The sequence below is a fragment of the Scatophagus argus genome, chromosome 17 (genome assembly GCF_020382885.2).
Source record: "Scatophagus argus isolate fScaArg1 chromosome 17, fScaArg1.pri, whole genome shotgun sequence".
Classification (NCBI taxonomy): Eukaryota; Metazoa; Chordata; class Actinopteri; family Scatophagidae; genus Scatophagus; species Scatophagus argus.
Window position 1 is genome coordinate 6326543 of NC_058509.1, and position 25569 is coordinate 6352111.

General features: G+C 43.5%; 2 protein-coding genes across 4 annotated transcripts; both read left to right on the forward strand.

The window, feature by feature from the left end:
* The first annotated feature begins 1200 nt into the window (after nucleotides 1-1200).
* neu1 (neuraminidase 1) lies at nucleotides 1201-7457 on the forward strand. Its single transcript, XM_046416906.1, has 7 exons — nucleotides 1201-1484; nucleotides 1896-2085; nucleotides 2488-2750; nucleotides 4391-4573; nucleotides 5297-5516; nucleotides 5905-6168; nucleotides 6263-7457. The coding sequence occupies exons 1-6, from the start codon at nucleotides 1395-1397 to the stop codon at nucleotides 6123-6125; spliced, it is 1167 nt and encodes a 388-aa protein (XP_046272862.1). The 5' UTR covers nucleotides 1201-1394; the 3' UTR covers nucleotides 6126-6168; nucleotides 6263-7457.
* Nucleotides 7458-8175: 718 nt separating this feature from the next.
* On the forward strand, nucleotides 8176-25303 carry prrc2a (proline-rich coiled-coil 2A). Of its 3 annotated transcripts, none has more exons than XM_046416904.1 (17): nucleotides 8176-8326; nucleotides 11925-12076; nucleotides 13122-13299; nucleotides 13443-13539; nucleotides 13649-13730; nucleotides 13845-13988; nucleotides 14474-14715; nucleotides 15193-15281; nucleotides 15508-15659; nucleotides 16299-16401; nucleotides 16560-16749; nucleotides 16960-17052; nucleotides 17290-17851; nucleotides 18000-18256; nucleotides 18454-18769; nucleotides 18895-19117; nucleotides 19386-25303. In XM_046416904.1, exons 2-17 carry the CDS (start codon nucleotides 11962-11964, stop codon nucleotides 22423-22425), a joined length of 5883 nt encoding a protein of 1960 aa, XP_046272860.1. In that variant the 5' UTR covers nucleotides 8176-8326; nucleotides 11925-11961; the 3' UTR covers nucleotides 22426-25303. The 3 variants fall into 3 exon arrangements, with proteins under 3 accessions (XP_046272860.1, XP_046272859.1, XP_046272861.1); XM_046416903.1 differs by having other exon boundaries at nucleotides 8202-8516; XM_046416905.1 differs by lacking the exon at nucleotides 16960-17052 and having other exon boundaries at nucleotides 8202-8516.
* The last annotated feature ends 266 nt before the right edge of the window (nucleotides 25304-25569 follow it).

Here is a 25569-nt window from a genome sequence, read left to right on the forward strand (position 1 = left end):
CAGTATGAACAAAAATTTATGAGACATAATAAAACACTATAATAAACATCATATTGCAGCTGAACTGGAACTGTAATACATTAACTCTTTAAGCCCAAAGGTAGTTATAAATTAATTGGGGTCATATAAGACTTTTAGGAATTTGAATTTGAATTTATACTTTATACTTACTTACTTATTTATACTTACTCACTTATATTATTAGTGATATAAATTTATACACATTTTTGCTCATTGGATGGAAACTTAGACATCCATACGACTGATACATTATTAATCCTAAAGGGCAATCACATGAAAGAAAGACAAAAAAACACAGTAAAATAAGGCCAATTGATAAACAAATGGAAAATAGAATGGAATAGAGCTAATGGCGAGAGTAGGACCATAACCTTTTACTCATATATGTACTGTATATACAGCGTACAGTGACAGTGCCTCGTGACTGTGCAGAGGTAGTGCAAACCAGTACATAATGTTGGTATTTTAAACTCAACCTTAACATCAGGTTCTTTAAAATACACAATGCAGTTCATTCAAAATCTCGTGATGGAGCTTTCAGTGAAAATGTTCCTTAATTTGAAACCATTGAGGCTAAATTTGAAGTGACTCATCGCTTAGAAAACTGCACCATAATACTGTTAAATTAGACAGGGTTTATATTACTGTGTGTGACTGGTGTGTTTTGTTTTTAGAAAAGTTTGCCCCCTTGTGGATACAGGTAGTAAGTGCTCGCACAACAGTCTTATGTTAAGTAAAGAATCGTTCCAGATTATATGAAATAGCTGATAATTATAAGTGATTAAAAACATAAAAAATATTAATTAAATAATAAGCGAATCATAAATAAATTTCGATTGTTACGGATGCCGAATGCAGATTTTTTTTTGTCAAAACTTTATTAACCAAAATACCCTTCCGTTTTCTATGTCATAACGTTGTGTAAAGAGCCCCTAAAGTTCACATTAATGCAAAGGACACGAACTTGAGGAAACATTTAAAAAAGGGTATAGCTTCTTTTTTTAAAAAAAAATAATATCCTAAAGAAAATGGCATAAAATAGAAATAAAAGACAAAATACGATTACATTATTTTATTGTATGTGTATTATTTAAAAAAAAAATATTCAGTACTATGAACTACTTTGTAAAAGGTAATCTTTTATTTTGGTGTATGACGCTAGTCATGTGACCGCCCACCCTGGTCATATGACCTGTTAGCTACGTACCGAAGTTTGGAGACGGCAGTGTAGCAGTACATGAGCTAAGGAGAGCGTTTACTCTCACGTCTCTGTTGTTTTTTTGTTGTATATCGATTGATTTTGAAGCTCGTGTCTGTACATTGATGCCAACGCTGTCGGGATAAAGAAGAAAGTTTCACGACGTGAATCTAACATGGAGCCAAGAGGCCGGCGGCTCGCTGCGGTGTCTTTGCTTTTTTCCGCCGTGTGGTCTTCCTGTGTTTGTACCATCAGCCCCGACCAGGTACAGTTGACGTCCATCAGAGGGTCTTAAGGCGTACTTTACAGCACAGCTCAGTAGCTCTGCTGTAGCTGCGCATAAAGCTGAAGCTGAAGTTGACGTTTTAGCCGAAAAGTCACACGTGTTCATTCAGATTGATTTCATTTTGAGTTTTTGCTTGACATGTTTGGTATTTTTTCCAGCCATTACATGCCATCATATGTATACACACACATATATATAGAGAGAGATAAGCTATATAAATAAGCTTTTGCAGTCCTGTAATTGAGATATACTTCCTGAAATATGATCATCCTCTGTAACATGACACCTTAAACAGATATCATCAGTTAAGCTCTTTCTTTTTCCCTTTAGTCAGCGTCTCTGTCTTCTCATCCACTCCCACTTCTACCCTTTTTTGTCTTTGCTGTCCAGATTGACCCTCTGCTGTATGAGGAGCAGCTGCTGTGGGTGAGCGGAGCCCAGGGGGAGGTGGACACCTACAGGATCCCGCTGCTCACCTTCACACCCAAAGGAAGCCTGCTGGCTTTTGCAGAGGCCAGGAAGTCGTCGTCCAGTGACATCGGGGCAAAGTTCATCGCTCTGCGGCGGTCCACAGACAAAGGCAGGACGACCATCAGACAGTTGTGCAATCATAAACAACTTGAGACACACAGAAAACACACAGCCTGCACTGCACTCGCTCACGCACTAAGAGAGTGTTTGATTTTTATTTATGCACTCTAAAAACTTTCAAATTTAAATGAGTGCCTAACCAAAACGTGTTGTTAATTACACATCTGTGACTAGAAACTAAACTTGACCCATTGTGCTGAGCTGCATGTCAAGTTAACTTTCCGGTTCACAGCTTTCACATAATATCCCCTGCCCCCCTATAAAAGTCAAAAGAATTTTAGGTTGAAAACCAGAGAGAACGTGATGCTGTGAGATGTTATGGTGGAAAGTTGAATAACCAAAACGGTGTAATCTGGTCCAGTAACCACCTCCTGTTCCTCCCCCCCTCCAGGAGCCACCTGGTCCCCGACCAGCTTTATCGTCGATGACGGGACGCAGGCAGATGGCCTGAACTTGGGCTCGGTGGTGGTGGACGAGGAAGCAGGATCAGTGATTCTGATCTACTCCATGTGCTTCCACCTCTACCTCTGCCAGCCGTCCAGCACCATGATGGTGGAGAGCAGGGATGACGGCCTCAGCTGGAGCCCACCCAGAAACCTCTCAGTCCAGCTTGGGGTCAAAACCTTCGCTCCTGGGCCAGGCTTTGGAATCCAGGTGAGATACAGTTTAAGCTTACTGACCTTTATGCTGCGTTCATGTCACATTTGTTTTACTGTGATCACAAGCTACAGGTTAGTCATTTACATCACATACTGGCGGTGATTGCAGAAGTGAGATTTTAAAGGCAGTAATCGTTGTGGTTTTAAAATAAAGGCGGGTCACAAAATGTTGTCTGCTCCCTGCAGGTACGTTATGATTATCTTTTCTTACAAGGTCGCAAAGATCTTAATTCATACACCTTTGAGTAATTATGCTGTGGGAAGTTTTACATGTCACTTTGTGTTTGAATTTGACTGATCCTGATGAACAAATGTGTTTTTAAATTAGTTAATTTTTTTTTGTAAGAGGAAGTGTATTTTGTACATGGAAAGTACTACATTATGGTGACCAAATTAAGAAGTGAAAACTAGTTAGTTAGTTTCCACCACTTAATATAGCTGTTTTGGTACAACAGTTTATGTAACGTTTGATGCAGAAAAACGCATGTAATTGATTGAGACTGACAGAACCACAGCTACAGACTAAAGTGGAGAAGTGTTTGTCAGAGAGATCAGAGAGAGAGAAGTCAGATTTGGTCATTTTTTGAGGCCCAGAGACCAAAAATAGTCTTGACTGACAGTATATTGTAGGTTCAATTGGTCTTAAAAGATGTCATAAAATATGCCGACCTCAGGCAAACTGCATCCAACAGCAGTCACAGGTTGAAACTACACAGTGAAGGAAGAAGTAGATAAGCTGTAGTCAGAGGAGTGTTTCCAATGGTGTTTAATGATATTGTAGAGTCTGTCTGATTGTCTGATATTGACTCATCACAGATATATTGATACTGATGTACAGTATATGTATGATACTGGTGCATAATTCAAAAAAGTGCTTGAAATCATAGATATTTACATTATACAAGTTAAATCAGTTGGTCTTTTATCTGTAAAATCAATTCTGTGTAGTTCCCTCCCCTCACTCTAAGTCATCCTTTGGTGTGATATGTTGGTATTTAATTGTTTAATTTAATGTTTAAATAATAATGAGCTCGGCTTTGTTTTTATTATTAATCCTGTTAAACCTGCTAAATGCAAACACCTGTTATTGTGTTTGTCCAAACAGCCTTGTTAAATTGCATCATACTGGTGGAATGAATTGGATGTGCTGCTTTATTTCGGGGCCCATTTAAACGAGTGCGTTGACAGCACTGAAATCTGACAGTGGTGCATTTGAAATGTCTGCAGCCACAGAGCCATTATATAATCCGCCGGTAGTTGTAATTGTGCTAAGTAGTTGATTATCCCTCATCCACACTCTGAGCCGAGCATCTGTACAGCTATTACAAGCTTTTATGTCTGCAGAAGCCCATGCCAGGTTGTAGGACTCCAAAACCATATACTAGATTGCAGCAGATGAGCCATTCTGGATGATTATTATGGTTTGTTTGATGAGATATTGATGTCCTTGTAGCTGGCACTAATTTTAAGAATTATATATTATCTTTTTCCATAGCAGATGTGTCTGTCTTTTGTTTTTACTTACAGGTCCTCACTCATATACAGATATTGAAAATATAGGGGAAAAAAAGATGTCGTTTCTGCTCTCCACAGCTGAGTTCACATCTTTTTTTTGTGTGTGTCTTTGCACTACAGAAGCACTACGCCCCAGCCAAGGGGAGGTTGGTGGTGTGTGGTCACGGTACGTTGGAGGGAGATGGAGTTTTCTGCATCCTGAGCGATGACCACGGCCGTAACTGGTACAACGGTGCTGCGTTGAAAAGCATCCCCTACAACCAGAAGAAGAGACCACAGGACTTCAACCCTGATGAGTGCCAAGTGCGTTTGCTGCCTTTTGTAAAAAATGTGTCGAGAATTTCTCCCAGCTGTAGCCTGCTGGTACCAGGATGAAAAATTGGACACTGTAGTTGGCTATAACTTTGCATGATAAAAGGAAATGATCAAAATGTCTCTTAAAACACAAAGTCCTCAACATCAAGATAGTCCAGTCATATGCTCGTCAGCCGTCTGCAGTGCTGTGAGGAAAAACATTGCTGTGACTGAAAAGCACTTTTTCCATTGCTCATGCCCTAGCAGGTGCTACGGTCTGCTCCCACATTGGAGACGTTTCAACAATAAGTGCATCATATTCATATTCACATTCATATTCACTCATTTTCATTTATTATTTTATTCTCATTTTTTGTGTCTTCTCGTTATAGCTTCAGTTGTGCATATGTTCTGTATTAACAATGACGCAGATGTCTTTGTTTAATATGAAACCTCATGCTAAATGGTGATGATGCATTGTGTCTGCTGAATGTGTGAATGGACAATATGTTAGCCGAAGCAACTTATTTCTCAGTTATTTGTCAGTTTTGTATGCAGTTCTTCTGCCCTCTAGTGGCCAAAAAATAGAGCTGTGAAAATGTATATTTTAAAACCCCTGGCAATTATGATGCCTTTGCAACAGTGATGCCAAGGCATCATAATTCATCAAATTCAAGTTTACCATCACTCCTTTTGACACACTTTAAAACACTTTTCCCTCCCTCTCTGCAGCCGGTTGAGATGCCAGATGGTAGCATCATCATCAACGTGCGGAACCAGAACAACTACCACTGCAGGTGTCGTGTGGTGGCACGCAGCAGTGATGGTGGATTGTCCCTGCCCATAGATGATCTGTACTTTGACTACACGCTGGTGGATCCTGTAGTGGCAGCTGGAGTTCTGCAGAAAGACGGAGTGCTCTACTTCACCAACCCCGCCAATGAACAACACAGTAAGAACCACTCATGCTAAGAGTCACAATCTCTTCTCCTGCCAAAGTGTATCAAAAGTAAAACTATTCGTTGTACAAATACAACAACAGTACCTCAAAACTGTACTTAATCACCGTCCCGGTGTCCATGGCTGAGGTACCCTTGAGCAAGGTACCTAACCCCCACTGCTCCCCGGGCGCTGCACGCGGTCGCCCACTGCCCCGGGTTTGCTGTGTGTGTGTGCACGTCACTTGGGTGGGTTAAATGCAGAGCACAAATTTCGTTGGAGTGAGTTCCCTCCAATGACAAAATATGTCACTTTAATCTTTAATCTTTAATGTAACTTCAGTCAATTTACTGTACTGTTCAGTAAATGCCTGAGCAGACTAACTTTTTCGTCCCCAACAGGAATTAACCTGACCCTGCGCTGGTCGGTGACCCATGGCACATCTTGGGACAATAAAGCTGTCCAGATATGGGCAGGGCCAAGCGGCTACTCCTCCATGACATCACTAAACAGTGGTTCTCCAGAGGACCGGAAGTACATCTTCGTCATCTATGAGAAGGGACAAAAGGACTATTACGAGACCATCTCCTTTGTCAAGATTCACCTGTACGGTGGCCGGTAGGGTGCATGACAGGGAACTGAGCCGGAGAACAGCTAAACATGAGGTATGATGCATGAAAACAACTTGTTTTTGTTGTTAGTCTCAGAGAAAATTTCTGAGCATGACTGTTTTGATTTCATCCTATGTTTGTCTCCCAGAATCGCACGTTGGAGGGAAAAGGGAAACACAAAGGTGTTGATTACTACCACAACATTCTCAGGACGGCAATAAGAGACTTTCTAAACTCACTTTATGTTATTAAATATGGGAAAATAGGAGTGCTAGCAACAGTTTATGTTCAGCCTGTGATGAACTGATTTAAATACTTTTTTTCCCTGATTTTATCTTTCTCTTCACTGAAATTCCCACAGCTGATGAAGTCCCAAGTCTCATGTCCAAGTATCTGTGTTTGGGTATTTATCAGATGTTGCTAAAAAAAAAAAAAAAAAAAAAAGCCACAGCCACAATATTTTCCTTGTTCCTAAACAACATGAAGTAAAGCCAGCAGTTTGGAGACGATAACTGCGTCGTTTCCAAGCAACTTAAATCACACATTCATCTAAATATTATCTGTTTTGAAGCGGACACCAAGTGTCAGTTTTACAGGAAGTGATGATGATACAATATTTACGTTTCACAGTCTCAGACCAATGACTTTCACCTATGTTGACAGAGTCTTATCAAATGAATATGATATTAATACGCTATAGATTTTAAGCACCTCTGACACCGATAACTTATTGCTAATTCACCTCACAGAATAGGATATTCACTGTATACTTGGTGCTGGAGTGAAATGATTCCTATTTGCTCAGATATTTGTCAGAATTTCACACTGAAATGGCCTACTGTCAAATCTTTCCTGTACATTTTTTTTTTTTTTTTTTTGCCTTTTGAGATCTGAGTGTGCCGTGAACACATGGGGACAGAAAATGGTTTTGCCTTTGTAAAACCAGAAATTATGTAAAATGTAAATGTAATGTTAATAGCCTTTTCTTATGAGACTGCACTTAAATGCTATTTCCAATCGAATGGTTTTAAGAAAATGGTTGCAAGTGAGAGTGTGTGTGTGTGTGTGAGAGAGAGAGAGAGAGAGCGAGTGAGAGATTGAATCTGAGAGTGAAAAGGTAATATATTAAATGTTTCCTCTTTTGTACTTTTGCAGAATGTACTGTGAGTACTATTTTGTAATAAGTCTTGAATTCCACTCTGCTCAGATTTGAATATTTTATTTTGAAATCAAGAGACCATACATACCCCATATTATCAGTATTGTACATAGGGTTGCATTGTTTTCCTGCAGGACATTATCTGATAGATAATCTGTAGAATAAATAAATGATTTCTAATAATTAAGCACTTATGATTTAGACAAAGAAACCATCTCCGCCACTGTTTCTGATGAATACCTCTTTTACAAGTGCTTTATATCAGTGCTTACAACACAACAGAAGGGACGGGCTTACACCAGGGTTAAAGATAAAATATCTGAAATTCATTAATCTGCACTGACTTGATATTAATTTCACCCTACCAGTGTCTTTTTCCTGCATGTGTCACGGATATAGCTTTATTAATTATATATATACGGTAGGGTCTTCTATGAAATTATCTTTTTTTAATTTTTAATTTTACACTGCATTACTTTTGATATTATATTTAGAATGTGTGTGTGTTTACATATGTTTCTATATGATAGACCAGGCAGTTTGGATAAAAGTGAGGCAACATTTTCAATTTCACAGTTAACTTTGGGTCAAGACACAAAATAAATTAATTATGCCATATGTGTGACATATGAGATACCCTCATGCAGTTTATTTCGTAGATACATTAACTGAGTGCTGTTTCTTTGCTTGCTCAATATAACGTCAAATAAACTTTTAACAGTCAACAAGCTTGACCCTGGCTAGTATGCCAAAGACAGTGACCAATTTACATTTTAAGTAAAAACTGCCTACACGTATTTACTCAATACTCAGTCCATAAAGGAAAGGAAATTATTTTAGTAACGTCTATTTCAAATTGTACGTGAGCAGAATAGCGTTTTTTAAAATAAAGAGTCGCATGTTTTTCATTACCGTAGAGGTCCCAAGCGGCTTCCATCTCACAAAATTACCCAGTAGCCGTTGACGGCTCTGTAGGTGACGGATCGAGTCCAGTGTTACAATTTTCTTTCCCCCTTTTCGTTTATTTTTGGGATAAAAGAAAAAGGAGTGCAAGTAAGCCGAATACCTTTTTTATCTTTATAGTGCCACTCATTTATAAGTTAGTGCGATCTAGCTACTGCAAAGACCTTATGTAGGAGAATAACGTTGCCTAGCTAGCTGGGTCACTTGCTAGAAAGCTACGCGATAGCATAGCTAACCTCATTCTGCGATACAACCTCGAGACAAGTCGGGACAAGAGCAGGTCAGTGGCCGGAAAATTCTGCATTTTTTATGCAAACAGCAGTAAATGTCATTTTATTAGTCGTAAATTATCACAATTATTTCTGGACGCAGAGTTAGCTTTCCCGAGAAGATGTTTTGTGGAGAGGCAGTCTTATTTTTCGGAAAGATACAGTGGCTTGGTTGTTATTGCTAACTAATGTTAGATGTCGAGCTTGTTAGCGTAGCTTGGCTAAGTGTTTAGCTAGCGTTTGTCATATCAAATTATTACATGTCATAGTTTGTGAATAACCACACATATATTTATTTTCTAATTATATTAGCTGTAAAGTTAGCCCGTTGTTTGAATATGGGATGACGTTTGGTTGCTAAAGATCTAAGACTGCACGTCTGTTCAGTGGATAAACGTTAGCACAGGTTGTTGGCATAAAATACAGTTTGTCGAGTAGCTTTAGCTAATTCGTTGTCAGTTTACGATAAAGTGGCATTGGTTATAACGGATATTTTTAAAACGTGAAACGCTACTTTTCCTGTTAGCGTCTTTTAAATATTAGCAGTATGATGGTAAGTTAGCATCGTTGGAGCTAACATTAACAGTTAGCTTAAAGAACCGGTCTATGTTAACGTTAATATGCACCGGGCCTGTCTTCACCGCCATTTTGTTTTGTTCTCTAAATAAAATCTTTATTTCTTCGTTGTCCTGTGGCTCCTACGAACGGCTGACAAGAATGATTGTGTGGTGAGAACATTCAGTCGCGATGTCTGTGTGTGATTCAAAACGTAGCACCTCACAGTCGAAGAGCAATAAGCTAATGTTACCGCAAGGTGTTGAAAATGCATTATGAAACATCAACGCAGTCCCCCTCCCAACGCGAACACTGAGGCCCTGTGTTAGCCAGCTAACGTTAGCACTGCAATAAAGAAATCTTTCCGGTAGCCTGAGCAGTTTGTGATTTTTTTCTTTATTTAACGCCGATTGTGTTTTCTCATGTCGCAACTGCCAGCTGATTTTGCTCAGAGGTGTTAAAGTAACTAGCGATATGTGGTTAGTGCTTATCGTTAGCCTTAGCTTTTCAAGGCCCCTTTGTGGTAACGTTATACGTTGCTGCAGTTATGGCTTGGTAGTGTAGCTGTTGGCCCCCGTTAATCCCCATACAACATGTAGTTGACCAGCCATCCCACGACCTAATTTTCTAATCTCATCTGGCTGCTGAGGCACTGTGCAGTGCTGCTGCTCCCCTGTAGTGATTGTACGAAACCGCTTGTTGTTTTGTGTATTTGTTTTCTTCAGGGATGTGTGTGCTGCAGACGTTGTGCGTTTTGCCATCGTAAGGGTTATCAGTTCGCAGAAGAATCCAGTGGCCTTCATAGTTTTTTAAGCGTTAAGTTTTAAGCGTCCCTGTTTGAATCTGTTGTCCATCGCATTGCGGGGAGGAGTTTTGTTTCATTCAGGTAGACAGCTGGAGCTGTCATGACTGGTGATTCGGTTTAATTATTTCACTTTTCAGTTGCTGAAGAGTAACCTCTTGAAGTCTTTGTTTTTCTGGTTATGGACCATTTGGACAGGCTCACATCCTTTCACCACTTCATTCAAAGCGAGTGAATGGAATGACTAATGCTTCTTGTAGCATAATAATCTAAGAGAATCATCTGCTCCCAGTAATTGTTCCTAATGGGACTTGGGTGGAGTGTGGGCAGCAGTTTAACCTGCTGGATACGGCCAAATCATTCTGAATTGGACAGATGTCAGTGCAGTGTGTTTTATTGATGTGCAGTAAAACGAGTTCAAGCTAAAGGCCTGGAAGTTGCCATGGAGGCAGCTCTGTCTCAAGGCAAGGCATAGAAGAATATCATTTATAATGTGTTGTCATAGAAACCATGGTTCACCTTTTCCCTCCTTTTGTACAGTGCTTCCTGCGATGAGGTGTTTATTCGTGCACTGTACTTAGTCTGCTCACATTAAACTGTACTTAGACTGGAATAATGCAGAATCTAACCTAGCTAAAATTTGTTCTAAGAATACTTCTTAAAAAACATTCCTGAGCTATCCCAGTACTTAAAGCACTTTTCCATCTCTGTGGAAGAACCTGAATTTATTGGGTGTTGGAACAAGTTTTTGTCATGTGCCAGTGAGAATTGTGCCATCAGGATGGTATAGCAGTAAGTACGGTAAACAGCGCAAACAACGTCGGTGAGATAAATAATGGGTGTGTGTGGAGCAACAGCTCACCCCTAAATACAAAAATGTTCACTGGCACTAACAGAACCACTCTGTTTTGATTTGTTTATTTCAGTTTAACATGCTTAATCATTATTGTGGAATTGACACTTTAATTTCTGGGGTGTAAATAATAAAAATGTGCTGTACTGGCAGATTAATCGATAATGCAAGTAATCGTTAGTTGCAGCCCTACTGGCATGCCATACAACATATTTTTATAGGTATAAAAATACATATCTTCTGGAAAATGTACATGGTCAAAAAGAATTCACACATACTTGTATACTGCAGTTGGGTTTTGGTTGGTCAGAAATGTGAGCTAGATAGATACTTTATTGATCCCGAAGGACATTCAAGTGAAGATGTCTTTTATTATGCTATAGTCCAGTAGATCTTTCTTTGGCAACATGACTTTGTTATTTTGGGACAGAATCCTCATATTGTTTGTTTGACATGGCACAAACTGTTCATCCTGCGGTCACTATTTACTGATGTACTGCTAATCATTGTAATTATGAATTTAATGACACTCAAGGACAGGAGGGGAAACATCAGCCACTGTCCCAGCCTCCAAAATCTCAAAAGTCAACTTGTCTAGAGAGCAAGTGTTGAGCAGTTGCGAGCGCAGCAGGTTGGGCTCATGCTCTTCATAGCCCTTTGTTCACAGGACTGGATTTGTGTGTGCAATACAGAAAGACTCCCTTCCTGGTTTTGATGTGCACCGGTTTTGAGACTAGTGAATATCTCCTTCCCTTGAATACTTATTTGAGCGCTGATTAAACCTGAAACCTGCATAGCTTTGAATTTCCCTCGGGATCAATAAAGTATCTATCTATCTATCTATCTGTCTGTCTTCTGTTAAAAATTGTATTGCCCCTTATGTTTCCTCCCACACATCATGGTGTGTGGGGAAACATGGTTTGTATCATGTTTATATTGTGATATGTCATGTTTCACAGAGCTGCCTGTGTTGTGATATTGTTGTTTCTATGGGAAACATATTTTCTATGTTGTCATTGCTTTTATATAACACACACCCAGTGCATGTGTCCTGGATGTTTTGATTTGTGAGACTGTTTTGCTAGTTGTTTAGAATGCATGCTTGTATAATGAACAGTTTTACTTACTTTCTCTCTCTCTCTCTCACTCTCACTCTCTCTCTCTCTCTCTCTCTTTCTCTCTCTGTCTGCCTCCCTCTTTCTCTTCCAGTCTCAGGGCTCACCATACTCAATGAGCGGACAGCGCAATGTCAGAGCGCTCTGGGCAAACTGCAAAGGGGAAGGAAGGCAAAACCAAGTATGCGTCTCTCAACCTGTTTGATACATACAAAGGAAAGAGCCTTGAAACACAAAAGCCTGTTGGTGAGTATGATGGTTCTGTCATGTCCAAGCTGTCATTGTCACATTGTCTTTCTTGTCTCTCTACCCAGGGTATTCGTTTTCAAATTCTGCCACATGGTTTCGTACTGTGACTGAGGTTTTAACAGTTATTTTGTAATTGATCAGATCTAACCTAGAGAATCTGCTATGTCATAGTTGGATTTGCCCGTTGGTGTTGTGATTAAAAGTGCCTGCCTGTATTTTGTTGCCCCATGACACCAAGTACTGCAACTTTGATGTATTAGCCTTCTGTTTCTCCAGTTCCTTTGTTGCTGATTTACAATACCGGAACGGTGTACCATGTTGCATCTGATACTATTAATATTATTCAGGGCTCAGGAACATTTAATACTCTTATTTACGGGCATATGCACTTGTCTCAGAGAGGAAAAAACATCTTCTGTGAGGATGTGTCACAACTGTAGGTATATAAAAAGAAATAATGCATGACCTGGAGGTTGACCAGCTCTCAAGCCTTGGTATGTCAGCTGAGCCTCAGAACCACTGAGCCTGACCTGAGACAGAGGCTTACTTGTGGACACTGTTTGACTTCTGTGCTGTGTCCCCAGTCTATGTTTTATTCAGAAGCTCCCCGCTAAGTCTAAGCAGCTGTCCCCATTTCCAAACTACAGACATCCCCCGCCTACATAGTGAAGCAATCCACTGCTGTGGTTTCAGGGAAACAAATGAGGGATTGATATTCAGCAAAGCTTCACTTTTCAGAATCGGAAGCCTTTTCCATGCTTCTGTGAACATCCGTATCATAATACCCCTTCATAAACTGTAGTTGAAGTGGGGTAGCTAGAGATTTTTAATAATATTTGCATTTAAAAAAAAAAAATTCGTCAGCATTATCAGACTGAAACTACCAAACTAGTCTGTTGTTCAGCATCCTAATTGTGTATCCAGCAAAGTAAGCAGCATGCACCATCCTTGTCATCAGGCTCCACCATGCACCTAGCAGATTTAATTGGTTTCATGTTTCAGTGGTCCATCTGTGCTAATTACTTCCCCCCTCCCATATCAGTTCCCCCCCGCCATGGCCTGCAGTCTCTTGGTAAAGTTGCCTCCGCACGGCGTATGCCACCCCCTGCCAACCTGCCCAGTCTGAAGGCGGAGAATAAAGGCAACGATCCCAACGTCTCGCTCGTTCCCAAAGACGGCACAGGATGGGCAAGCAAACAGGAACAAGCAGACCCAAAGAGGTAAGTAACCCCTCTGTTGCAGCCAATCTGTGACCCCACTTTTAGACTTTTATTTGTTAAAATTCTCTGTTACTACATTGGGTAGAACTGTTGACACTGTGTAGTCTTGTCTAATATCTGTCCTGTTTGTAACTACCCCCCAGTACCGATGCATTGTCGGCACCGCAGCCGGAATCGCAGCAGCCTGTGGCTTCACCGATGCCTGCACCGACCCGCCCGAGAACCCCGCCAGCTTCAGAGGTACAAACAGTCACAGTAACATGCGAACACCTACTCTTGGTTAATAATGTTCATGGAGATTTATAGCAGCAATAGTTGACATATCAGTTGGTGTCTGTCTCTTTGCCAGGCTCTGGCCCCAGCTTCAACCCAGGCCGTAGGGGCAAGGTCCTGGGCACAGGCCAGTGTTACACATGGAACACAAGGGGATGGTGAGTCTGCCTTCTCATGTATTTCTGATACATTTCTCTGGAATAAGCGTATCCTTACACACATGCTACTTTCAGGGAAAAATAACATTCACCCTTTGTCTTCTCTTTTTGCAGGTGGAAAGGGATCAAACCAACCGTCGCCATTCTCTCGCGAGGAATTTCCCACCCTGCAGGCGGCTGGCGACCAGGACAAAGCTGGCAGAGAACAGGGCACTGCAGATCAGTGGTATGGGCCCGGACCAAGCCTCCGCCCCCAGAGTGAGTGATGCCCACTTAATCTTTGAGAAATGACCAACGAGTCATTTCCTCAGTGGTGGTGCATGTGTTCCGGAATATTTTAATGTTCCAGACAAAAAGGGAAAATCCAGTTGGACTTAAGCTGTTAAAAAAAAAAAAAGTCACAGAGACAGCTGATACTGTGCATCACCAAAATAAGCACTGGTATTCCATAACCTGGGAGTGAGACCCAACAATCAAATATCTTTCTCCTTTAACGCAGTTAATGCTGTGCTTATATTCACAGAAAGCAAAGGGAATTTTTGCCTCAAGTTGAATATTTTCAACTCCTGCAAATACAATTTGCATTGACTTTGTATATTATTGAAAAAAATGTGTTGAATGTATGTAAAATGTGTCAGACTTCAAAAGGGGTTTTTCCAGATAATGGAAACTCTGGTCTCATTCTTTTAAAGCTCATAAATCATACTGACCGTTGTGTCCTCTCTTGTGTTCACTGTCTTCAGACGTTACAAGTTGGCGGGATGGTGGGGGCCGAGCACTGGCACCCACCCTGTCTGGGGAGGGGGCAGCGGAGGGTGGCACTGGTGGGGCTCTGGTGATGGATGGGGCAGCTGGGGTCCCCCCGCCGAACTCTCAGTCCCATGTGCCACCTAGAAACCCTCCCTCAGGCAGCCCCGCCTTGCCCCTGCCCCAACCCCCTGTGGGGCCTGGGTTCCCCCAGTACCGAGGGATCATGCCTCCCTTCGTAAGTTTTTCTCTGTTTGATTTCAGGCAAGCATTATTGTATTTGTGGGATGTGCTTTCGGTGTTTTCTATAGCTACATTGCTGCTTTGCAATCAGTGTCTGAAATTAACTTTTTGACTTTTGACCGGCTAAACTGAGTGGTAAATAAAATAATCCACCAGCCAATCGTAGTTTTTACTGGCCACTTATAGGTGTTGATCATTTGATTTGATGATCAGCATTTTTAAAATCTGCAGATGTAGAAATTATTCTGATATCTAATTATTAAAAATGCTGTAGTGAAAGGACAGGGAAATAATAATAGTTGCAGGCCTATCTATTTCAGCAAAGGAAAATAATGTAAACTTACTGTTTTAAAAAACATCTGTAATCTTTCAAGTATAGATTTCTGAGTTTACAAGGTGCACCCGAATGCTCTGTGAAGCTGACCTGAGCCTGATGAAAAATTGAAACTGTTTTGTTTGTTTGTTTTTTCAGATGTTTCCTCCCTATCTGCCTTTCCCGGCCCCCTATGGCCCTCAGGTACCCTACAGGTACCCGGCACCTGGGGAAGGGTCCGCTCCAAGGTATGTTCCTTGCCAAAATAAGATGTAAAGCTTGTTTTGTCTTACTTTATGACAGTTTATTGCTCAGGTCCTTTTCATTTGGAAAAACAATTCATTCTTTATCACTCAAAATTACACTAAATTTCAAACCGAATCTGCTGTCCTGCCTTCTGGCGCCACTTTTTTTTTTTTTTGGTTTTTGTATCTTCAACGTATCACTTATAAAGAACCTCCTCCCCTTTTTCAGGTTCTCTCGTGGGCAAGGTGGTCCTGATAACAGGCCTCAGGGCAGTTCACGTGATGCAGGTGGAGAGATTGTAAAGCGGCCCTCTATCCTAAAGCAGGATGACTTAAAGGAGCTAGATGAGCTTGACCATGATGGAGATGAGGGGTGGGCAGGTAAAAAAAAAAATGCTTACTCAATAATGTACAACTAACACATAAATGGGGTTGTCCTGATATTGAACCAGATGCAAATGTACAGTGAATGGTGGTTCAGAAATAAACAGAAACTGATAAAGCCTTGGAAATCAAATCTGTCTGTGTAGAAGAATATAAAAATGATTTTAAGTATTTATAAAAAATTTTAAGTATTTAGTTATATGCCAGAAATTTTTAATTACATTTGATGTACACTTAAGAAGAAATAAGAAGACCACATTCTCTCATATTTAAACATTTTCGCTTAATTCAAAGCATAGCTATAGTGAATTAGCACTTCAGATGCTTTCATGTTTTTTGTGGTAAATGGGCGTGTCCAGTTCTATTCTGTTTTGACATTTAAGGTATCTTGCGGTGTTGCATTTTGATTCATATGCTGGTAAATGATTGAGCAGGTGGTAGTGGCCAAGATTGATCTTTGTAACCTTGCAGATGTTTCTGCATATCATATTTCCTGCTGATCCAAGCAAAGTTGCAGTGTTCCAGTCACTACAGTTAGCTCAGGGAAGGATGATGAATAATATATAATGTAGTATACATAATGTTAAGTACAAACATGGTTCTTATAATTTCCTGTTTTTTGTTTTTTTTTAACAGGGGCTCATGACGAGATTGACTACTCTGCCAAGCTGAAGTTCAGTGACGATGAAGGAGATGAAGAAGGGGATGAGGAGAAAACCGAAAACAACAATGACTCATGGTATGTGACATTACGGTCAGTGTGTGGTAACTTCTTATGCACGGGCTTCTTATACTTCTTACTTATGACAGTGTAGTTCTGGAGCTTAAAATCTGACTATACTGTACAAATTATACTATAATTTGTTTTAAAAACTTGTGTGTTTCTCTGGTCCTCAGTGAGCAGCAGAGGTCCCAGGATGCCCCACCTGCAACCGCTCGCTCTCGAGCCTCGGACAGTGGCGGAGAATCACGTCACACCCCTTCCTCTAATGCTGACAATGGCCCCCAACCCCCCTCCAGCAAGCCAGGATGGGCCGAGGAGGGAGGCAGTGGCTGGGGGGGCCAGGGCGCACCATCCAACTATCAGGTAGGGATGCTGTACAGCAGCAGCCAGGTGCTGGCCAGATTAGCCATGCTGGAGCAGTGAAAAGACGTTAAGTCAAATTCACCACACAAGGACGATTTGTGCGTACTGTTACTTTAGGATTTATTTGTGGGCAGACGTGTTGGTCTGTGAGTGTTTTTGTCAGTATAGATTATTGTGGTGGAGCATGGCTAACTGTCTGCCTGTATACAGGGGCGCAGGCCTGGATTGGGTGGTCCCCGGGAGCAGCCCTCCCCCCCACCTGGGCCGCTCCTCGGACAAGGGCCTTACTCCTTTTACCGACAGGTAGCCATCTGTATAGGGCTTCATAGACAAATCATTTGTGTCATTATCTCATCCACCGCTCACAGATCTTATGGATAAGTCATCTTCAGTTTTAAGTTCGCCGTTTGCCTCTTGAGTTTTATTACAGTTGATGTAATTTTTTTTCCTTAAAGCTTTTTTCTCAACGAGATTTCAGTGATGTCATTTAGAGACTTGAAAACTGGATAAAAGAGTGTTGTATATTTTCTGACTGTTTAGGATCGGTCCCACAACCAGGGAGCCTCTCTAGTCCCAGGGAAACCTGCTGCCACCCAGCATCAGCAAGGAACAGGAGGCCCTACTCCTCCTCCTCCTCCTCCTCCTCAGTCGGGTCTGCTTGTCCACGGGGCCCAGGGAGATGATGAGGATGAGACTTGGCGTCAGCGCAGGAAGCAGTCCTCCACCGAGATCTCTGCTGCTGTGGAACGAGCCCGTCGCCGACGTGAGGAGGAAGAGCGTAGGATGGAGGAGGAGAGACGCGCAGCCTGCGCAGAGAAGCTAAAGAGACTGGATGAGAAGCAGCAGCAACAACAGGGCAGCAGCATAGGAGGTGGAGGTGGTTCCAGCAGTAAAACTCCCAGTCTTGATGGAAACTCTGCAGCTGCCACAGCAGGCAGCCCTAGTCCATCTGTTTCGGCCTCCTCCCCCAACATCAGCCAGCCTCCATCCCCCTGCGTGGATCCTGAGGAGCCTCCAGTGCTGGCTGTGCAGCCGGGTCCCAGTCCTGGAGTCAGTGACCGACAGCGAGCCAGCAGCAACAGCAGCTATGACTCCAGTGCAGGTGAGTTTCTCAGATACACATGACCAGTAATTGCGGTTCTGAGTCATTTGGATCACTGACATATGTTTTTGTTTTCTGATGTGTGTTAATATGGCTGTATCTGATTATGGCCCCCGATTCAACTCTGCGACCTACTCTTTTGGTTCAGATGCCCAACAGTGTCCCCAGCCAACTGTGTCACAGCCACAGCAGCCCACACTGGATGTACCTTTACCAGGAGAAATTAAGGAAGAGGCCATGGGCAGTCCTCACATTCGCTCAGGAAGTGGAGGTGAACGAGGAGTTGACCCAGTGAAGATTGAGAATATCGGAGGGGGAACAGGTCGGCAAGCTGGTGGCCCTCCTGGCCAGGGATACTCAAAGTACCAGAAGTCTCTTCCGCCTCGATTCCAGAGGCAGCAGCAGGTTAGGATTTGTTTGTCATCTAGCAATAGTACAACTATTGCTTGAATGTTTGTTGCATACAGAAATAACCCCTACATTTTCCAGAGGGAGCTATTGCTTTGGTTACTACTACTAGCATGCCTTTAAAGAAGTGTCTGATGTCTCTTCTTAAACATCCCGAATTCCCTGTTTTATGTTTCACATTTATGTCTCTTTAGGAGCAGCTGCTGAAGCAGCAGCAGCAGTGGCAACAGCAACAACAGCAGCAGCAGCAGCAGCACAGCCAGGCATCACAAAGCCAGTTGTCCCCCCAGCCCCAGGCTCCACAAGGTCCTTCACCAGGTTCAACACCCCAATCTGGGCCTGGACCCAAGCAGGGTGGACCCCTGTATCAGCCTGGCAGTATGGTTCGACCCCCACCCTTGCCAATGAATTTCGACCCTCGCTGGATGATGATGCCCTACATGGACCCTCGCATGATGCAGGGCCGCCCTCCACCAATGGACTACTATCCAGCTGGCATGCACCCCTCAGGTGAGTCCATGTGATGATATCTGTGAGCTCAAACCTCTAATCATAAAAAAAATTATTTTAATATTTTAAAAATGATTTAATATTTAAATAAAATTAATAAATAAAATAAATCTTCATCTCCACAGGACTTATTGGGCGTGAGCGATCTGATTCTGGAGGATCTGGTTCAGACCCCTTTGACAGGCAGCAACAGCATCCAGGGCACCCTCACCGTGGGACCCCCCCTATGGATCCTAAGCTGACCTGGGGGCCAGAGGTATTCCCTGGTGGAGGGGAGGGCCGTGGACTGGCATCCCCGCTCAGGCAGAAGCAGGCATTAGAGGATGATGATGGGTCCAAAGGACCCAGGTAAGGATGCACAGTGTGGTCTGGGAGAGATTTAAGTTTAACATGTTCAAGGTGAATAAAAAACATTTCTTAGATGCCTTAGATGACATAACTTCATAATTAAGCTGGGAAGTTGCCTCAAAGTGTTTGCTATAACAACCATTGAATGTACAGAAATCAGAGTTATGAGGTAGTATTTAATTGAACTGCATTCTGTGCAGTATCTGTTTATGATATTGTTTTGTTTTACCTTTTTTATGCATTTAAATTTTTTTTCATCTTATCTTAGGAGCGACACTCCTCCACATCGCATTCGAGAGGGTGGATTGGGGCCCATTCAGCAGCCCGGCTCCAGTTCTGGAACATCCAATCAGACTCCACCTCCAGTTGGCACTCAAATTGGAGTCCAGGGTGGCAGCCACCACCCTCAGCACTTCATGAGTGGACGGGGCAACTACAGCAACTTCCCTGACCAGGGTGCAAGGATGCTTCCCCACCAACAGCAGCAGAGGGCGGCTGAGAGGGGAAACCAGCCGCACAGCTTCGCCCACCAGGATGAAGGTCCTCCCCGAGGATCTCAGCAGGGCCAGATATGGGGAACCCCACACCCACACTACGATCGCAACGGTCGAGCTGATGTCCCCCCTGTTGAGAGCAACTCTCATCTCCACCACCATCACGGCCACCATCCTCAGCAGGCTCACTTCCCTCTCCACCCCCATAAGCCAGAAAACAATCGTGACAGGGTTGTTGAGGCTCCTGCTAAGAAGACAGACTCTTCTCCCCCAATCCACCAACCTTCCCTCTCCTCTTCCTGCTCTTCCTCCTCCTCCTCTTCTGCTAGGGACGATGGGAATGTCAAAGTTGCCCAGCATCATCACCCATCCCACAGAGAGGGTGAATCTGGTATCGGGTACAGTCTTGGGGATAGAGGAAACAATGGCAGCAGTGGCAGTAGCAGCCATGTGAAACAGGAGAAAACAGGCCCGTCATACCTCCCCCATTCCTCTATGACCGCTAGCCCTCCTCCCTCTCAACATGGCAGTCATGCTCAACCTCAGCAGCAGCAGCATCCACATCCTAAATCAAACCAAAGAGGGGGACGGGAACACAAGACGGAGACTCAGTGGGGCCCACGGCCTGGCAGCAGCAGCACGGGTGGAGGGTCCTCTCATGGCAGGAGAGCCAATAATGCAGGAGGTGGAAACCAGTCCCGTGGAGGAGAGGACTCCTCCAACGCTGCATCAGACCACAAGCCCTCCAACCAGACAGGAGGCAGCAATGCCAACAAAAGGGCTGGCCCCATTAAAAAGCCAGTGCTGAAGGAAATGAAGAGAGATGGAGAAGTGGATGGAGGAGAAAAAACAAGTGTAGGGAAAGATAAAGAGCAAGATGGTGGCCAGCCTGCCTCCATGAAACAGGATGCCTCCTCCATCTCCCAGAACACATCGGCTCCGTCTAAAGATGAGACAGCACAGACAACCAAACCCAGGACTGGAGGAAAAGAAAGATCCTCAGGAGGAGGTGGGGGAGGGTCCGGTAGAGGGCCCAAAGATGTAGACAACACTTCTTCAGGATTTTCAGGGTCCTCTAGGAGGGACAGAGATCGCTCCTTCGAGAGGGGAGGCAGCACCTCCCACCACCATGGAGTCCCTGCTAAAGGCGGCAGAGCCAGTCGTGGACGAGGAGGAGAGTTCTTTGGGCGTGGCCGTGGTTACCGTGGCACTTACACAGCCACTGCTGGTCCTAGTGGTGGCAGTCGGGGCAGAATGGGGGGCAGGAGTGGCAGAGACTACCGATCATCTGTTGCCAGTGGCCACCACCATGATTCCAAAGGTGAGGGGGCCGGTGGCAGGCATGGTCAAGATCGGTCTCAGCATAACCCAGCCAGAGCCAGGAACCGAAGTGAAACCCGCAGTGAGGGTTCAGAGTATGAGGAAATTCCCAAAAGAAGGCGGGAGAGAGATTCAGAGACTGGCAGTGAGAGTGGGGCAAGTGACCTTGGTCATTCAGACAAGGATGACAGCCAGAAACCCAGCACGAAGAATGGCCCTGAGCATGCCAACACCAGTGGCGGCGGTACCATGTCGTCTGCACCTCCCAGAGGTTCCCAGGCCCGTGTCTTCACCCCCAGGGGTGTGCCTTCTAGGAGGGGCAGGGGTGGAGGTAGTGGAGGAGGAAACATCTACAGGGGTAGTGGCAATGTTGGAGGAGCACCTGGTGGACACCGGGTTGGACCCAACTCAGCCTCTCACGGTGGACCCTCTAAGTCATCAGCCTCGGGCCGAAAGCAGCAAGGCCCACCACAAACGTCTGGGCCCAAAGACTCAGGCAGGGGAGGAAATGGAGGAGAGAAGAAAGACAAAATCGCTGAGACAAGTCAAGCTCAAAGTCAGGGGTCCAATGCCCCCCAGCCGTCCTTGCCTGCTGCAGCTCCTGCCACTCTAGGTTCCACTGAAAACGGAGGAATTTTGACTCAGCAAGCTTCAACCAACCCTACATCAAACTCTGGAGGGCCAAATGCACTCCCTCTTCCCGCCAGCCGTGGCTTCCCCCCCGGTGGATTTGAGCGACCTCCTAGACGTCGCCGCCACGGGCGTTCCCAGCATCAGCAGGACAAACCACCCCGCTTCCGGAGACTGAAGGAGCGTGAGAATGCTGCACGCATCAATGGAGGAGTTGGGGTCATTGGGGGAGGAAGGCCTTCCACTCCTTCGCTAAATTCAGTTCAAGAGAGTAACGGAACCCCCATCTCTGCTCCCATGACAGGCAGTGGCCAGAATGCTAACCACAACACCACAGTGACAACCAACAATAACAGCAGTGGCGGGCATCTTAGCAATGCAAACAGCCACCACCATCACCACTACAACCAGGGAAACGCTGGGCCGACTCATCCTCAGCACCACCACAGCCACGGAGCAAAGTCCCCTGACTTCACCAACCAGAACTCAGACCAGGCCAATGAGGAGTGGGAGACTGCCTCTGAGAGCAGCGACTTCACAGAGTTCAGAGACAGGGAAGGAGGAGGAGGAGGGAAGTCTTATTCTTCTCACCATCCCCACCACCTGGGAAGGGGGGGAGGGGGCACCGGAGGTGTGGTCGAGCGCGAGATGACAGGAAAAGAGCCCTCAGCTAATAAGAGAAGCTTCTCCAGCCAACGTCCTGGCATGGAGCGACAGAACCGCAGGGTCAACGCTGGAGGAGGTGGAGGTGGAGGAAGAGGTCCGCGGGGCCCGCCTGGTGGCGGCTCCGGCGGGCCCGGCAACGGAGGCAGCAACCGCGGGGAGAAACGTAGCAACTGGCCCTCCCCAAAAAATAGGAAGTGATTGAATATTTCTAAACATTTCAAATAAACCCCACCCACATTAAAACCACCCTCTTACATCTTAACCCGTTTTTGATTTCATGGCTTCTGTTGGCATCCCTAAACATATTAGTGTATTGTACAGTATATGGAGATGGTATTCAATTCAGTTTTTTCCCCCGCCCTCACCAAGGTTACGTCTTCACATCAGTCTGCTATTTACCGTCCGTTATTGTAAATTTCTGCGTTTGTTCCATCTCGCTCTCTGCTCATTTACGCTCCCCTCCCCCCTTTTACCTTCCCTCGAGAATCTCACCCCAGTTGGATTTGACAAGCATGTGGTTCTGCAATGGAGGTGCATGTGGTCTTGACAGAAGACATTCACACAGAGCTCCACACACTTGCATATACAAGCACAAATATGACATCTTTACAAACACATGCAACGCATGCAGTCGTGTGAGTGTAAAAATGAAAATGTGAGATTCAATTGGCAAATATGCTTGGATTGGGCTAATTTTTATATTTATGGTGTATATTTCTACCACACTTTGGCCTTGGGTGGTATTCAGTAGTGCAGTACTGCATTACTTCCCTCACAAAGGGAAACAGTGCAACTTCATCTTTTAATGAGAACAGTGTAACATAAGATGTTTTGTTTCTCCTTGTCTTTCTTTCTTCTTTTTTTGTTTTTTGTTGTTTTTTTTGTTTTTTTTTTTGCTCCCTGGATCAGTTCAATTTCAACCTCTGGGAAATGTTGGGTGTATGTTTATCTCCCCCCTCCCCACCCCTCCTAAAAAGCAGGTCATTAGTATACCTTTTTATTACGTTACCCAGTTCCTTCCTCAGCTTGCTTTTTGGTTTGGTCTCTTGCAGAGTATGTGTCTGATTACTGTGATATGACCCATTTGAAGTACTACTGCTCCGTGCTCTCCTACATTGACTTGTCTTTAATATCAATGTTTCTGCTGCTTGTTCAGATAAAGGGTGTGATTTTTTTTTTTTTTCTTTTCTCTCTTCGCCCCCCACCCCCCCACCCCCACCTCCACCCACTGAGTTGTAGACCTGCTTTGACATTTCATGAGCTTTTACTCGGTCCTTTTTAGGAAATAAAGGCTTTACAGCGTCATCATAGCATCCCCCTTTTATCAATGGAAACTCTGTATACAAATTCAGATTTATCCCAAGTACAGTAGTTTTACTCTCTCTCACTCACGAGTTTTGTTTACCTTATGAAGACTGTATTAGTAGGTTGATGGTTTTATTTTAACAACCATTGTTTCCTCAGCGACTTCCATTTTTAGAGAACGAAAATGTAGGTCATGATGGAAAGATAAAGGAAAAAAAATGTTTGACTTTGATAAAATTGTTTATATTTCAAGTAGTTAAACGAATATGTTCTAAGAAGCACTCCTTGTAGTATAACAAAAATCCATGGTTGCTGTTTTTTTTGTGTGTGTGTGCGCGCGCGTGTGTTTATGTTTAAGGCAAATTTCATGTAATTACATGCAACAGGACAGGTACTCTGTCTGGGCCCAGAGTACAGAGCTAGGCTGAGTATTGTACTATTACACCCTCCCCCTCTCTCTCTGTGCTCTTGTGGAGACTCCTCACACCAAGATGGACTACTACCAAGAGCTCCTTGTCTGAGGAAGTATTTTTCAAAGTGTGTGTTCTCGGGATGGCTGTTTGCAGCACACGGTGGCCACCAGTAGCCCATGCTAGTCGAATTCAGGACAAAGCTGAAAGGGTGACGAGGCGTCACGCGAGTCACCTTCTACAGTGCGCACGCGGTTTCCAAGATTTCGTTGGCAGCAAATAATGCCGGGCCTGAAGTGTTGAGGACCTGTTGGATTGATGTAGGATTACACTCGTTAAACATAGTCTGTATCATACATGAAAGGACATAAAATGGCACACAGCTTGGAGAAAGAAAAAAAAATGACTGGAGACAACATCCAGTGTGAACTAAATCGATTTATACATCTGCATCAATTCTGTCACTGCTGTAAGTTGGGGTTTGTTTGTTTACTGACAACAGTTTGAAGATCGTCTCTGGGATGTTGTGAGTAGGGCATTCGATGATTTGTGTACCTGTGTGCGTGCGTGTTTGTGTGTATGTATGTGTGTGTGTGTGTGTTTTCTGGTGTCTGTGTAATAACTGGGGATGGGGTGGGGGACCAGAGGGTTAACATGAATGGCAAGCACTTTCTGCCTTGTTTGCCCACACTTGATTTAACCAATATTATTAAGACAATTCTACTGTTTCTTAAATACATCCACATATATGCATTCAGCTGTGTGTATACGTTCATCATCCAAATGAAGAACATGCAGTGGAGGACTTCACCAGTTTTGTCTTTTGTGTGATTTAAGCATACATTCTTAAGCAGGCACATGAAGTTGGACTTATTTTGTTTTTCCACTGACTTCTAAGCATGAACACACACCCTTGGGTGCAGCTTGCCTTGCCTGTTACTGGTTTATACATTGATAGCTGTACACTTAACACTGGCTCAAAGAGTCCTTCATCCCTCCTTTAACTCTTTAACGTTGATGTGTGCATTATTTTATGTACCCATGTTAAAAGAAAACAAAAGTAGTGTATTCCAGAAAAGAAAATACTCAAAGATTGTACTATGTTTCCAGCATTACCAAGGTACCTGGAGTGGTTCAAACTGTTTTTAGCGTTTATGGTTTTATTAATGGAGCCGTAATATACACACATGTATGTATATTGGTATGTATCTAAGTTTTGTCTACCCCAACTTACATTCCCACAAACAAATGTTGCCATTTTTAGTTCAAGGGAGCAATGTACAAGCAGAGAAGTGTCTTATTATAATAAAGTTATACAGAGAAGGCAAAGTTAAATAAACTACTTTTGATTTAATGGAAAATGTAATCGCACGTCTCGTTTCTTTTTCAAGAAAAGTGGAAGATTTTGGAAAAGCTCGAGCGGGATAAAAGGCCTGCGTTGCTTTCTAAAGCAGAGAAGGCAGACGTGCAGCTAAACGAGGACGCTTTAATCCCGTGTGGGAGTGGCACAGTTTAATGTAATGCGGCCATAAATTCACGTTGTCCTTGACTGTAATCTGTTGAACTTTGTCCCAACGTTCATTTTTCATGTAAACACAATTCCACAGACATTATTATTATTATTATT